We start from the raw sequence: 16866 nt of genomic DNA on the forward strand, positions 1-16866 counted from the left end.
AAACTAAAATCTGGAATATTCTGTACTTGCAGAATTCAAGGTTTGGTCTCATACCTTGAGCTTTTCCAGTGATTTTTCCCAAGCCCAGATTTCACACAGGAAATAGTTTTTTCTTTCTCAGAAAAAGAAAAAAATCAAAGAAAGAAAGTTTTTTCAGTGCACCTTGTATCTTCAGTGTGGAAGGAAATTCTCTTTTACCTACGCTCTGGGGAAGACAGCATGCTCCAATGTAATGTTCTGCTTACCCTGAAATGTCAGGACTGAAAATCAGAGAACGGTTCCAAAACTTGTTGGGCATTTGTTTCTGCATAGATTGCACATTATCAGCACAGAAGCTTGTAGAAAAAAGTCTTACTATCTGAAAATCTTAAACCCCTTCTGCAAGACTAATCTTTTGTGGAAGATTTACTCTGAGATCCTTATGATAATTTTGTCTTGAAAGCCAAAGTCTATTCATCATCAGGGATGGATTGAAGAAATGAAGTTTTCCTTTCTTTTTCTTAGGTTGCTATGGGAACCAGAGGAGTTTTCACTCTTTTATCATGTAATGATAAATCTGTATCTGTAAGTCTGAGTCTGTGGACAGTGCTGCTCTTTCAGCTGCCTCACACTTCCTTAAATCTTCTCCAAATACTTTTCCTCTGACTCCCTCGGCTTTATAAACTCTATATTCCTCTATTCCATGCTGTATAATGGATCTTGTTGATAATTTGTGTATTATTTATTCTCACTTTCAGCCTTTATAACTTTAGGTTTTTCACATAGATCTTGTAACCTCAACCAAATTAAATAGTTAGGTTCTGGATGACCTTTGAGAGTGTCTCAGAATTTACCTTGCTAGATCAAAGAGGCTAAATGCCACACTTGGGCCTAAATGCCTCTTTGGCAGGCCTTTATTCTCGGGGACATGGCTTCTTGGGTTTTCTCAATTTCTTTTGTAAGATATCTTTGAAAGAGCAAAGTGTTATAACTTTGCTGAACACTTTTCACTCTGCACCCAACTGAGGAGTACTTTACTGTCAGTGTTAGCCTTTGAAAACAGTCCTAGTGCAAATGTTGCAAAGCCATGTCATGGTGTTCACTGTGGAAATTTGGATGGATCAAGAGTTGGGATATATTGTAATTTGCTGCATGGAGATGAGATATTCTGTAGGAATCCATAAGAACTATTCATAACATAAGATGTTTTACTTTCACATGTTGGGTGAGGTGAGTGGAAGAGAGCCCAGAAGCGATCAAGAGCTGGCTCAGGAACATGTGACTCCTTGGGAGCAAACTGTCAGGAGGATTGGCAGTGGAAATTGAGAGGATACACTTCTGAGAGGAAGACCTTCCTCCACTTGTTCCTATGAGTTATCTGCGAGAGGTCCATGTGCTGCAAATGTTCACCTGCTCAGTGAGCTGGGTGTGTCTATTTGCTCAGCATTATTAGTCACTGGTGTGGCAATTTCTGCTTGTGAAATGTACATATGCAAGCCAGTAGATAAGGCGTATCAGAGAATTTTGTCACTTATCACTTTCAAAGGTAGCCAAATTTGGTCTCTGTTCATTGTCTAAGTGCAAAAGGGCATATGCAAATTGTATGATTAGAGAGAGAGCTAAACTTGTTTGAGAAAACACTTTAGTCCACATGTATTTTAAACATAAGAACTAGGAGCCAAGACTTTTATGTTTTTGCGTTTTATTGACTATGAAGTTCTCTTTGAATAATTACTATAAGGGGCTCAGAATCTACAGTTTTACCTTATTTTTTTCTCTTGTTCTGAGTGTCGGCTTACAGCCACAGGCTTTCTAAAAAGGAAAGTTTAGCTTTGAAGAAGGTGTCTGAAATTCATTATGGTTTTAAAAGTCTTGAGAAAATATGAATGCTATCCTGCAGTTATCTAGATATCTAAGTGAACCTGCATTGAGAGGTGGAAGGTAAATGCTGCAATGGCATAGAGAAAATCCTCTTCCTTAATATTTTCTGCAGCAGAATTTTGTCTTTCTAAAGCTGCTTTTGTTGAGGAAACTGGACTTAATTTTGTAGACTTCATGATGTTTACTGGCACCCACCAGAAAAAAGACATTAAAATTTAATCAAAACCTGATGGCCAAAGGTAATGAAGAGCTGCAGTTCCCATCTTTCTGCATCAGAGGGAGCAGCCATTCATTGCTGCTCTGAAAAGTAAACTCAGCATGTCCAAAACTGGGTTAAAGGAGCTGAGGTACCAAAGACATAAGGTATCATAAAGATAATCTTGGCTGTGTGGACTTGTGATGTATCGAGCACACTTTCTTGGACACTTGGTCTGTCCAATATTTGCTTTCACCGAAATAGGGATCTATTTGAAGTTCTTAAGAATTTAAACATAGGTACTGAGGTCACCCTTAAGCCTTGGCTTGTGCCTGTGCTAGAGTCTTGTGCCTGTCAGGTCTCGTGGGGAGTTGTGCACGAGGATGACAACTGTGCTCCTGTGGCGCCCACAGAGCCCAGTGCACCCCAGAGCCTGAGGGCAGGACAGAGAGAGGAGGTGAACCCCGATGTGCACAGCCATTGTTTGGACACAAAGCTGTAGATTTTCTGGAGGTTAGTGCTTTCTAAGGCAAAGCTCCTATCAGCACATCCAGGACTTAGTGTCTGTAGGCAGAATGGTACCTGTGAGCACTAAAGATTCTTTACATCCTAAAATATTAGTGGCCTCTGAATTAATGAAGTGAAACAGAAAGAAGATAATTAACTGAATTTAAAAGAAGGCATAATTTGTATTTTCACTACATAGACTTACCTGTCATTGATTTAGTTTCTCCCTCAGTTCTTATCTCTGCTCTTAGACTTTCAGTGTTGATACAATGAAGATATATTGCCACACTGATGCCTTAAAACAAAACCCACTCCAAACTTGGAGGAAACCAAACAGATTTGACTACATTCCTTGAGGATTCCAGGAGGTCTTACAAACAAACATTATCTACTTTAGTATCCTCACACTTTAGTATTCCTCCTGGTGAGGAATAACCTGCAGTGTTACTTACTGTGTGGGTTTTACTTTCTTCTCTGAAATGCCTGATGTGGGATGAAACGCATGCAACCATTACAAAAGTATGATACCCCTGTCTTAATCTGGATGTAGTGTCACTACTGATCAAAGAGAGAGACTGCCCATGCAGACTCGCTCTATTCTGCTGGCATATGGCATCAGGCCAGAAGAAAGCAAATATTATTAATTTTCCTGTCTGCGCAAAGCAGGACAACAATGCCAGGGGCTGCAGCTGGTGGTTTAATCTATCATTTGTGCCTTGTGAAAATGAGTTTTTGAGCAAAACTCTTTCAAGCCGGTAGGAAAACAGGCAGTTCAGTTACCTTAATATGAATATATATTCCTCCAAAAAAATGGAGTTCTGTCTACAACAAAAAAGAAAAATATAATAATCTTTGTAATTTGTAGACAGTAAGAGAATGCTTTGCATTTTGCTGGTTTAGAATGTTTAGAATTTAAATGGAATAAAGCTTCTGTAAGTGACCCTGTGCTCAGTATAAACTGAAGAAGTTAATTATTTTTACTTTTTAGACTTTATATTGAAGGATCTTAAAGCATTTAGAAGAAGCAGGTGCTGAATGATTTTCTACAAGAGAATGGTCTTCAGTCAGCTGAGGATCCATAAACATGCACAAAATGTATTTGCAGTTGTGTGTGAACAACTACTTTCCAGTATGTGAACTATGTAAATTTTTATTCCAATTGCTATGATTACTACCTTTTTTCCCCATTGCAGTTTCACCTGAAATTTTCATAGCATTGAACTTTTCCCACACCTTCTCTACAGTTCCTAGAATAAATTATTCTGTTGTGTTAAAGGGAAGATAGGAAAAAGAGACTGCAAGACCATGCAGCATCCACTTAGCTTTAAAATGGAGCCTGTAGAATGACTATGAAACTGTGAAACTAAATGTAGCACATTCCTTATTTTCTCACCTTGAAATTGTAGTATTTTAAGTTATTTTTATGGCAGTGTAATTTCTCTAGAGTTTGCAAAATATAAACTTCTTGTAGGAGACAGGCATGAAAAATTTTGCTTTTCATGTTTTTAATGAAAGTTTCTAAATACATCAGCTTTCTGATTAGACATGAGAAAGTCATTACTGTACTTAACTATGAATGAAGTTGTTGATATGCCTGAAAACTCACTGAATGTTAGGAGTGAAAATACAAGCAAATATTTGCCATACAATGTAGATAGATATAGGTATCTACCATAGCTACCTGACTTATTTTAAGTTAAAGCTGACAGGTTCTTATTTATTTCAAGAACACATTACAGTTTGGAAAATCTGCTTGCGACTGTGCTTTCAGACCACTACTGTTCTTCTTTTCCAGGTAGAACAGCAAGCCAACCTCTGACTCTCAGTAATATATGCATCATGAGCACCAAAGGCTTTCCTTAATAGAAGGCCTGTAAATAAACTCTGGCGTCTTAATACTTCTGACTTTATATTGCAGTGAAAATTAATTCAGTCTCTTTTTTATCTGCAGCCATTGTACTGACTGTTTAAGCTCTTAAAAGCCCTCTTTTAAATCAGAACTTTGAGTGCAAGAAGTTGAAAGTATGTAATGTTATGGATGATTAATACTTAGGAGATCAGTGACCCTCCCAGGAAAAAGGCAAAAGAGTACAGCCCCTTTTTCTGTATGCCAGCTGACCATGAACAGCCCTTCAGTCTCCTTATGCACACCTATTGAGTTCATAATAAAGAAAATCTTCCTCTGAATAACTTGAAATTATTATATTTTTTAAAAAGTTGCTATTCATCTATTCATACATATTAAATATCTACCCAATTCAAAACACTGATTGCCACTACACTGATTCGGAAGAAAAACAAGTAATTTGAAGTAACGATCACTGTAAAAATCACAGAAAATATTAGCATGGGGAAGTGACATCTGATAGCACCAATAAAGGTAGGTATTGAAACATAAACTCTCCCTTCACTTCTCCTCTGCTCTGCCAAGCAGGCAGCTCCCATGAATCTGGAAAACACACCATACAAAAGGAGAACACAGTGCAGTTGCATTCATATTAAAACCATCTCTTCATTCAACAATTTGGACGGGGCAGTTGTAGTAACAGAGGAAATCCTTAGGCTTAGCTGAATTCACAGGGAGTGGCTGGTCACCAGCATCACAGGAAATGTGTTATGGTATCACACACTAGATTGGACAACCGGCAGAAAGAAGGAATTACGTGATGAAAATCCTTATGGTAAGTTAGGTGTGCCAGTTAGTGCAGCCAGAAGAAGAGCTGCACAGACAGTTGTGGTTTAGAGTTTGTTGCAGACAATGACATGCCACTACTGTGCTAAGTTTTTCAGAACTGGTAACTCAAATCCAGAAAATGTCCCAAGCATGGATGGTAGCTCTGAATGTGAGTGATACAGTTTTTATGGAAAGGGCATATTTTTGTATCCAAGGTTTTCACTGCTGGAACATTACAAAGCAGAGTCTGTGCTTGCCTGCAGGGGAGTTCCACACCCTTCTAGCAGACCTCCACGGGACTATAAGCAATCACCCGTGATTGCACCCTCTGCACTTGCTGACTCCTTACAAACAGTCTCACTTTCTCTGGATATTCAGGTAGGAGGAGAACCCCCTGGAACTGTAGGGCAGCTGCAACAGCCACATGGCAAGCTGAGATTCCACCTGAATCCCAAACCCCTCTTTTTATTTAACACTGCTGGTTGCATTTTCAACTCAGAGCATTTTCTTTCTTTTCTGTTTCACAGGAACACCAAATAAGCTGCACATGGATGAATTAGCCTGTACCATCATTGAAATGTATACAAGGAAATTTTCAGGGCAGCAGCATTGTTATTGCAATATCTTGCTCTTGAATGAAATTAAAAGATTGTCCTTCTATATTCTTGAAGAAAAAGGATAGGGTGGCAATCTGTTTTGAGGCAGAGAAAATTCTGAGTCTGATAATAGTTCAATAGCTTAAAGTCAGTAAGTCTTTCAGTCTGAGTACGGCATTCAAACAGGAAAAAATAAAAGTTCTGCAAATTTTAATAGCTAAATTATTAGAAAATTATTCTTCTTTATGCTGAATATTTATTTTAGAAATTTATTTCAAAAAGAAATATAGTATGGAATATAATTTACTTGTTGAGAAACCACCTGCACTAGTAAGTAGCTGCTCAGCAGCATGCACTTAAGATGATGACAAGAGTGAGGGGAACTAAGTTGTCACTCTTTAGAATAACAATAAGGCTGATGAAGGGATTATTTACCCTGTCTGCAGCTCTGGCATCCATCTGAACACGGTATGCAGTCTTCAGAGTCAGGATCTTCCACTTCACCTGTGTTTTGCAAATCATCAGTTTAATTCTAGATAATGCAACATTTGGAACCACTCAGCAAGGTTCCTGGAAATAAACTTGATTCAAATCAGAAAAGGAGAAAGACTCGTGGAAATTTGTTTTCTCATTTGTTTTTGCATAGCCCACTCAATTTGAGGAAAACACTCTTACTTTACAATAACACAATACTAGAAGAGGATCAGAGCTGGTACTTGAGGACCTCAGAGTCAGGTGTGTGTTTCAAAACATTTTTTATTATGCTTAAGCAGATTTCTGTAATAATTTCAATGGAGTGCTTGTTATCTCCTACTGAAGGACACTTACCTTCTCTACAGCTGTGCTTCTCACACACGTTTTGAGCAAGGTAGTAGCCTCTGGAACAGCTTGTGCAGTGGCTGGAGTTTAGGCACACCTCGCAGCGGCCAGGGCACGGCACGCAGGTGTGCTCCAAGTGGAAGTGGCCTGGAGGACAATGGTCTCTGCACTCCCCATGGTACAGGAAACGTTCCACCCCTCTTCTGTCTGTGGCAAACAGATGGGGAAAAGCTGTCAGCAACAGAGGGCATTTGTGGCATGAGAAGGAGCTTTATGAAGTTGTAGTGCTGCAGTAGTGTCGCTGACTGCTACATTTTACAGTTTTACACCAAATGAGATGTATAAAAGTTTCAGGACCTCAAACTTTTCATATTCCTGGAGATTTATGGCGTGCAAAATGTCATGCTAGAGATCAATTACTCTTTACATCCATCAATCTCATAAAAAAAAAAAAAATCAAGATTTTTTCCATTGCTGAGTTCTCTTGCAGAGGACAGGCAAGTATTTGCAATACATTGCAAATGTACAATAAATATACAGTTATTTTTTGTAAAGCAAAATGGCCCACTTCACCTTTGGAAAGGGTCAATCTGTGTCCCTAGAAGATTAAAGTGTAATCCTCGGTTAAGTGGAATAACCTAGATTTGAATTTAAATAGCAGATGTGCAGCTACTAGCTATTAAAGCACAAACATTCTCTAATGCATGAGGACTGGGAGGTGTCCTGCTCCAAATCCTGCTGAGTCAAGCCTGTGAAAACTCAGATAACTTCATGTGCCATGTGCTGCAGCATGGGGAGATTCCTAATCAGTTACCCCACAGCAGAAAGTACACATACAGCTGTGCAAAGTGTATTTCATTGCCTTAACTGCAGAGCAAGAATTTGCTGACCAGAATTTATTTTTGAAAATGCAGAGAAAGCATCTATACTAGGCAACAATGCTGCACCATAGCACAAGTTGAAATTTGCTTGTTTGTTTGTTTGTTTTCCTTTTCAAACACAAATCTTTAATTTTCCAGCCTCCTTTGGGTGTGAGTCTCATCAGCATCTTTCCTGATTTACAGAAAAACAGAAATATATCTAGCTGGCCTCCATAAGGGAGAGACTTGGGGAACAATTATGCAAACTTGGTCTCACATTAGACCTGAAGTTCCATTTGAAAACTTCATCTACTGAGCCAGATTTCCCAAAGTAAGATAGTCAGTCTCATCATCAGTATGACTAATTAATGCAGTCATATGAGTGTTTGCTTGTAGTTTAGACACTTATTACTGAATGAAGTCCATGCCATTGTTGATTAGGACTGAAATGAAGTAGTAACTGAAATGAAAAGGCTGTGAATCCATTGTGAACCCTCAGAACACAGCTCATAAAAAATTACTCTCTATTATAAATGACATCTTAAGTACTCATTTCCAAGGACAGTTCAGACTAGTTGCACATACTTGAAGGTAATGGCCTCAGGTTTTTGCTGATCAGGCATTAGAGAGACAATAGGAAATAATTTTTAAAACAGAATTTCAAAAGAAGAAGAGTGGCTTTTTGAAATTTCCACAAAATTAGCTACATTAGCATTCCTCTCAACCTAAAGTCTATAAAAATGTGTATTGGTGATAAGCTTCTCTTTGCAAACCCTGTTTGTTCAGCTCTAGGGACACAGCAACATCCAGTGGAACCCACCACACTTATTTTTTAGCCTCTCCCAGAGGAATGCTTAGGAAAGCAGCCTGGCTCCCTGTCTGCTTGAGCAAACTGGCTCCATTTCAGGGTAGCACACCCTGTGCAGTGGGTGGGGGAAGCGTGCATGAAGCTTTCTTTTCCAGAGGCAAGCTATGTAGGATTTTGTTCCTTTTTTTTTTTTTTTCCTTGTTTCAGTTTCTGTTAACACAGCTCCTATTGAAAACACACCAAGGGAAATGCATTAAGTTGAAAGGACAATACACAGTTTTGTTTTCTTGCACTTTAAAAAAAAAATTGAGTTCCAATCCCGTTCTGAGTCACAAGAAGATTGTGATACAGATTGGTAGTAAAAGCACTACTCGTTTTATTGGATCTAACAACTGGCCCTTGAGTGCTGAGGGAAAAGGGAATTTAGAGGCCAAGGGAGGGGAAAAGCTGGCAAAATGAAATCTCACTTACCTGTTCCACAAGCGGTGCATTTGTTAGGCTCACTGCCAGCGCAGTCCAGGCAGGTGTGATGGCACAGGTGACAGTGCTGCTTGAATTCAAACTTTCCCCTGGGGCACTGCACAACACAGCCCCCGTCATCAAAGACTCTTTTAAAGAAGACAGAGGCATAATTACAAATCTAGCTACTGTTTGTCCTTTAAATCTAAAGGAAACTAAAAAGAAACTCAATAAATTCTTCTCTCACTCTGTTTACAAATCCTTGAACTTCAAGACTTTGTTTTCCTGATTTTATTCATAGTATTTACTATATGAAAAATGTTTTAAACATGAATCTCAGACTTCAAAGACCACTTTTTGGTCCTTTACCTAGATGACCTTATGTCACAGTCTCTGACAGTGGTCCCATGTGTCTTCTAAAAGGGAAGCAATACTTGGTCTTTGTGAAGGAATAACCCATCTGTTTTAAGATTTTTAAGCCTTTAAAAAGTGCTATGGCTTGAGTACTACGACCTTGTACATGAAGTCAAATATCTGTCTGAATATTGGCCTTCAGGAACTGTGTTTTTAGACTTACATGTTGTTGTGACTTAGGAATGGTATTTAGCAATTTAGTTTTCCCACTGAAACACTCCAAACCATGCTCAGCTGCCTGTTCCCCCTCCTCTGCTGGGGATGGAGAGGAGAATTGGATGGACAAAAGGTAAAGATCAGTGGCTGAGATAAGACCAATTTACTGGAAACAGCAGAGAAATAAGATAATGAACAGAAACAGGAACAGTATAAATCACTATAAAGCTCACAACAGGTGAGCAATTCTCATGCCAGCGCTCACAACTATACTGCAGGGAACCCCTGACAATACCTGCCCTGGAAAGGTACCCCTGGAAAGGGGGTTCCAAGAAATTTCCACTGGAAAGGGACCCCTTCCCCCACCACTGGAACTAACAGTGCAGCAGTTTAGAAAATCTTCCAAGTCCTGGCCCTGCCTCCTCTGACTACTGCAGAAATTAACTCCATCCTGGCTGGAACCAGGACATGATTCATCTCTGCATCATCTGTGTCTTGCCCATCTGACACCTTCCAGTTATACACACACACACTAACAGATATATGTACATATATATATATATATATATATATATATATATATATATATATACACACACATGTATACACACACGAGCGCAGGCATAATTTCCACCGTCAACAGCTGTCCCTCCAATATGTCTGTGAAATTCATCAATTCATCCAAGACTGTGGGTTCTACCCATCCTAGACCTTCCAGGACAGGAGGGCTGGTGTGCTGTCAGCTGGTTGCTACATCAGGAACTCACAATTAGTGTATCTGGAAGTGGCTGTGCTCATTTTCCATGGTAGTTATGGAATACTCTGTGTGTATGTAGTGTCATGCAGACACAAATATTATTCAATTCAACATTACAGACTGTTCTTGCACAAAATTCAAATCCCCTTGAGTAATGCATTGTGTTTCCCTGGCCCTCTCCTCCAAGGTCACCAGGTCCCACTGATGGGCTCACTTTTGCTTGAGGCAGGACTCATTCAACCTGTCTTCCATAACATTCCTCATGTGCACCATGGAGACTTTATCCCCTTCTAGAGCATATGGGGTGTGTTTGGGCAGGGTGAGCTCTGCTGGCGGAGCCTCAGGTGGTCATTAACGACGTGGCCTTTGCGTTTTACCTGTGCTGCCTTGGTCTTTCTCCACAGGTCCAGCCACCTCCACAGACAGTTTGCTATCATTCATTGAGTCAAGTGCGAAGGCAAAGAGAGTGCTGGCCATTTCTCTCATTCAATGATATCTACAGTCTGCTGAATTGCTTTCAGCTCTGCAGTTTGACATAATCTACCTCAGTATCTTCTGTGACTTGTGTAGAATACTTCTGTAGTTCTGTGTAGAACTTTCTACAGTAACTTCCCACTTTCAATGTATCCCTACACTACGGCAAGAACTGTCAGTAGAGAGAGTATAATACTTTTCATTTTCTTTCAGCCAATTATATTGTGGGGCATCTTCAGCCTCTCACTTTCTCCTCCTCCTCCTCCTCTGAAGATGAAATTTTCACTTTTGGGCCAGTTCACGTTCCAAGATCCCCGGGCAATTGTGATTTCCTGTTTGAGATCATGGTGCAATTGGTGCAATCCACTAATTCCATGTAGCATGGTGGAGGAGGTGTGGAAGGGACTTCCTCTTTGAAATCCAGCCATCTGCTGACAGTCAGAGTGCTGAGAGGGGATGTGCTTCTTCTAAAACAGCCTGAACCCCCTCATAAGCTGTCAGCACGTCCTTTTCGTGTGGGGTGTCTCAGGCTTCAGACCTGCTGTGTCCCCAGCTCCAGAGCCCTGGTGTTTGTCCTCTGCTCTCCCCTGAAGCTGTTTGCCAGAGGCTCCAGGAAGGACCATTCTCCCTAGCTGCAGCATGGAGCACATTTTTTGTCCTGTCCTCACTGGCCCAGGGGCTACTGCATTAGCAATCTCCTGTTTAGTTTGCTCAAAATCTTGTAGCTGCTCAAGACCCCTCTGAAAATCATTCTTCTTTCCTGCCACGTAATAGAGAGGATGTGCAATCTGACTGTAATCTGCAATATGCATTCTTCAAAACCCCACAGCACTTAGGGAAAGCTCATGGAGTTTTCTAGCTCCTTGGTGTGGACATACCTGCTATTTTGTTGACCATATCCATTTTAAACTGACAGTGTGCCTCTTGTAATCTTGCTCCTAAAAACTGAATTTCTTGGGACTTCCCTTTGCCTCACTTTGTTTTATGTTGAAGCCTTTGGGATGCTCTGTATTATTATCTCTTGGTTCTCTAATTTTCTCTGCTGTGTTTCTCCAAACAACGATGTTATCAATGTATTGCAAGTGTTGCTGAAATATCCTCTCTTGAGGCAATCTCTGCTAAGGGTTCATGGGCCAGTCACAGTGCGGTGTGTTTGCCATTCGTTCCCAGTCAGGGTCACTTCAGTTTCCAGAAGAGTGATGTGTTGGGATCCCCCTGTCACCCCAGAAATAGAGATGGATTCTGCCCCTCAGTAACTTAATGGCATCAGAGTGCTCTGTGCACTAGTGCCAGCTAAAACCTTACACTCCTGTGGGTCTCTATGCCAGGTCATGGGATCCACACAGTCCAATAGGTCTGATTGTCCTTTTCCTCACCCTGGCTGGAGACAGGGCCCTCCAGGCCTGGTCATGGTACTCATTGCTTGCTTCTTGCTTCTAAATATCCACTGGAGGGCTTCAAAAGGATTGGAAGTAACATCAGCTCTCTTGTTCTTGTCTGAGTGCTTGTCCAGTGGGAACTGGAGGGGCATTGATCCTTGAAGAATTTCCTGTGGTGGTTGCTCTTCCTCTCAGCTCAGGTACCCATGTTGCCAGGGCAGAGGGGGGTTTTCCATCCCACTTCCTCATGTCTTCTCTGTAGTCACACAGGAAAACACACAGGAGTTTTTTGTTGTGTGTTCTGTCTCTTCCACACAGTGGGGCACCTGCTCCTGGTGGCAGAGGCTCTGCTCTGTATTGGTGGGGCATGGGACTCTCTAACTTTCTTGAGACTTCCAAACCAGTCTTGGACAATCTTTCCACAAGGATTTCCTGATTCCTCTTCATTCATCACGAAACAAACTGAATTGGTCTTGGATTTCTACTTTTGTGTAGTATAGGGGCAGCTGCTACCTGCATGCCTTGTTCCCCTGTTTCAGCTGGAATCTGAGTGGCCGTGGTGCTGGTTGGTCTGATTTCCTCCTCCTTTCCCTGAGGGCACTGTCTGGTATTGATCTGTGTCCAGTAAATAGTAACCAGGGTCCAGCACACTGCAATAAGTTGCTCATCTATGGAGTTGCCCCAGCATTTTCCTTGCAAATATTCTCTCAGTTTATTAGGGTCCTGTAGTTGTTCGAGGATGAACTTCCAAACCATTGTAAGAGAGAATTTTCCCCCAGACAGTGCCATTTTCTCCCATATTCTATGCCACTCAAATCTACCCACACGCAGGGCAAATCTTTGAATGACTTTCCTAGAAATTGCTTTCTTGACCCTAAACATGGTATAGACCACACCAAGGAGACATACCAGACGCAGCAATAAGAACATGCATTCCTTAACATCCAAAGGAAATAAAAATTTCTGAAGGGAGGTGAAACCAGGGGAAAATAATCCTGTCCTGTTCTCCCACAGGCTGGGTATGATTTTTCATGTGCTCCCAAAAAGTAGATAAGGATAGAAGATTCCCTGAGATAAGGGTAGAAGAGGAGCTTTGGATGCACATCCCAGATAACCCTCACTTCCCCTGATATTGTTATGTCATAGGCTGCTATCACACAGAACAGCAAGAGAGCAATCCTGATCCTCCTCCCTGCTCCAAAACAGAACACTGTGAGGAGCACCTCGAGCACATATGGAGGCACAGACAGGGTCAGGTACCACATCCACAGGTTAGACAAATGCTCAGTTCTGTTATCATATCAACCCTTCATGCCCCACACTGGATGCCAAACAAGGCTGCTATGGTTTAGCAATTAGATTTCCCAATGGGAAATTGATTTAGCAACGGGGTTTAGTGCTCCCACCAAAACACTCCAAGCCACATGCTTCTTCATCACTCTCCCATCCCTGTCCCCCGAGGTGGAAGGGAGAGGAGAACTGGAGGCACGAAAGGTGGAGAACATGGGTTGAAATAAGAGCAATTTACTGGAAACAGCAGTGAAAAATGCTAAAGACGACTAGCAGCAAGAATATCAACAGTGGGGTGCACTGCAGTGGGATGATTCCCGTGCCTGCACTCCCTCTGTGTCGTGGAGCTCCTGACAAAACCTGACCATGCCACCCTCCAGGCTGTCAAGGGACCCCTTCTCCCTCCCCTGGAAATAAGGTCAGGTAGCATGGAATAACCTCCAGAGCTAGCCATGCTCCTGTCTACTGCAAAAATTAACTCCATCCTGGCTGGAATCAGGACATACATCTATCCATAAGTATGTAGGAGTCTGGCGGCTAAATTATTTCCTTTTGCTGAATAATTAAATATTTGCTAAATAATCCTTCTTTATTATGAAAATTTATGGTCCATTTTTCACATTTTCTTAATGCCTAATGTTTTAATCTGCTTGGGAGAAAATAGAGATGCTTCAATTCATGCATAATTCAAAGACCACTGAAAGAACACAAAACAAGTTGGCTAGATTTCAACTGTTTCAAGTGTTTTCCCTCCTAAGAAAATAAGAAAGGAAATGCTGTAATCCTCTACACGTAACTGCTTTCACCACTTTGCTGTCTGAGGCCCTGGGACTCAGTTTCTAGAGAAGCTGAGCACCACTTTGGCCATTAGTACAGGACTTTGATTGCACCTAGACAGCAAAAGGCTTTCCATTATATTAAGATAGGGCATGTTTTCTTGGAGTTAGCCAATGGTATTAGAGAATATCTGCAATACATCTTCATAAATTTCATTTGCTATGATCATTTTCAGATTTATTCTGAAAGAAAAGAAGAAATGTGAGAGAGGTGCTGGAGGTAGCTGCACTATGCTTATATGGCATGCAAATATTAGTTCAACTACATGTGCTATCTCTAATGATAGCCATCCTTAAAAGCAGCTCTCACAGTGGTAAACTACATTTTCTTCCTCTTTGTTATGTTTCCCCTAATGGGAAACACCTGGTCAGATCTTGTCAGTAACCCTGGCTCAAACTATAAACAGATGGACAAGGAATTTTGTGATAATCAGTTTGTCTGGGTAAAAAACAACAGTTTCTTATTTTTTCTTTCAAAAAATCAAAAATAGCAAAACAAACCCAGGAAGCAGCATTTTCATGTATCAAACTATCTGACTGAAATTTTATTTATTAAAATAAATTGACATCTCTCCTGAATTTTCATAAGGAGCTCTTCCCTCTGGCAAGGTTTCTCTGTAATATTATTTCTTTCACTATAGACTGTTTCATTTAATATGACTTTTTCTAGCAGCTTTCATAATGTACAGAAGGGTCTCAGAAAATTTTTGAAACCTTAGATACCAAAATTCAGAATTTTTAGAGAATTTATCATAGTGGTTAGAACAACATCCTTCCAAAAGGTCTCTGAGACCTCATTACTGCAAACACCTCTTTGCTTTGTAAATATCTGCATGTGAAGCTCACAAAATAGGTTGCAACAGGCAATCTAATTTAAATGCCATTGTGAATAGGAGAAATCCACTCCACAGTCCGAATTTCTGTCCAGATTTTCTCTGGTCTCATTTCTGATGTCACAGAATTTGATAATGCTTCCTCACTTACAAATTTGTTTGGACTCCATTTCTCCTGGTTTGTCTTTCATTGGCATAGTCATATAATAGATATTTTCAGGGCAAACTGCAGAATTCCTTAGGGATTTTCTTTCCTTGCCTTAGATGATCTGATCCTGTTTTCATACCACTGGAAATACCAGCTGGCTACAAAACAATCCAATGCAACAGAACAGAGTTATTTGTGTGAGAACAGAGCTATGGACAGGACGTGTATAAAACCAGTGGTCTTCTGGAATAGGTGTGATGTGACCTAAACATAAAGCTCTGTTTTGTGAAGCCCTGTGGAAAACTTCTTTCTTGTTGTCTTCAATCCTCATGTCAGGTTAGAAGTATTGGCCTAGCCCACAGCACCACAGCTAGGGAATGATTTTTAGGTGCTATGAATGTCTCCCAGAATTAGCCTCAGCATCCCTGCTCATGCCTTGAGCCAGTCCTCCTAGCTGTGTAGAACTAGAGAAGCCCTAAGTTTTGTCATTAAAATTGCCAGTTGTGATTCCAAGAATTATGAAGAAGAAGATGAAAGAAAGTCTATTTTACATATAGAAACAAATTTTTTCTTTATCTGGGGGAATGATGCTGCTAAACATTAATTGCTTGTGTAGCCAGCTATTTTGTTTACATAAAGATTGTTTTCTCAAGTCCTGTGGATTTTTTTGCCCTAGACACTTCTTGCTTTCTTATTCTCTGCTAAAAAGAACACAGCCCCTTCTCCAGATGATAATGTGACATCTTTGTACTGCACTGGTGATGGGAGACAATTACCTTGTGGGTGGGCAGCTGATGCAGTTGTCTGGCTCAGGTCCAATGCATTTCTGACAGGATGTGTCACACAGCTGGCATTCTTGGAAATCATCAAGATATTCGCCTGGTAGGAAAAATGGTTTATTTCAGATCAACCTTCTCACAATTAAAAATAAAACAAAAAACAAAGGGAAGAGAAGAAAGAACCAATCTTTCCAGGCTGGAAAACATAGTGATGAAGAGGAATTGGATCTATTTTAAATTACCAAAATGAGCACATTTCCCTGTGGCATCAGGAAAACAAGTACTGCCTCCCTTGGGGAACCAGGATAATCACACCTGTTTGTTTGCTTGTTTGCTTATTCTTTTCCACATGAATTTGAGAAAGAGTGGGTTTTGTTGTTTTTGTTAATTTATTTTACATCAGTTGAAGTAATGAGACTCTTAAGATTCACATCAAAATTAGTGCTGCTGAGGGGTATTCATTATGTCACGTCTTTTCAGCTCGCTTTCAAGGTTAGAGAGTTTGCTGTCATGGGTGTGGGTATGTTACTTGAGGAGATGGACTTCAGCAAGCTTCCATCAGCCAGACACCTGTTGGTGCTTCCCAAAGCTCCAGCTGCAGCATAGCTCGTCTCAGCCCTGGGCTGCTGATGGCAGACTCCCTTTCTAAAGGACCTAGGCTTTAATTTTGGCTGGATTGAAACTTGGTGCAAAAGTGCACCATTTTGACTTGAAAAAGATTTTATATTATATGAATTTCTACCTCACAATTGAGACAAAGATGTAAACATTTCCAGATCATGAGTACACGAGTACCACCATGCTGCTGAAGTGCAAAGTTTGGTTCTTTACTTACTGAATATTAATTAAAACACTGGTACAAACTGGTAAACTGCATGCCTACTAACTCTTAGGGCAGAGATTTGGTAAGTAGTATGAATACTTTATCTCTGTGCAGCATCATGTGGGGACAGTAAATTGATTTATCATGCAGTTTTATAAAGCTCAACATTGGATCTTTTATGTCAGTTTGTTTTGGGAA

The 16866-nt window shown here is 40.6% G+C and overlaps 1 protein-coding gene across 1 annotated transcript in view; it reads right to left on the bottom strand.

Annotated features, from left to right (window-relative positions):
- PCSK5 (proprotein convertase subtilisin/kexin type 5) overlaps window positions 1–16866 on the bottom strand; it is a 229580-nt gene that overhangs the window by 31576 nt on the left and 181138 nt on the right. The window contains exons 21-24 of the mRNA XM_064736486.1: window positions 15843–15945; window positions 8792–8928; window positions 6662–6859; window positions 6269–6337 (exon numbers count right to left, since the gene is read on the bottom strand). Coding sequence (XP_064592556.1) covers window positions 6269–6337; window positions 6662–6859; window positions 8792–8928; window positions 15843–15945 — 507 coding nt within the window. The remainder of the gene's footprint in view (window positions 1–6268; window positions 6338–6661; window positions 6860–8791; window positions 8929–15842; window positions 15946–16866) is intronic.

This window comes from Zonotrichia leucophrys, chromosome Z (assembly GCF_028769735.1).
Source record: "Zonotrichia leucophrys gambelii isolate GWCS_2022_RI chromosome Z, RI_Zleu_2.0, whole genome shotgun sequence".
NCBI lineage: Eukaryota > Metazoa > Chordata > Aves > Passeriformes > Passerellidae > Zonotrichia > Zonotrichia leucophrys.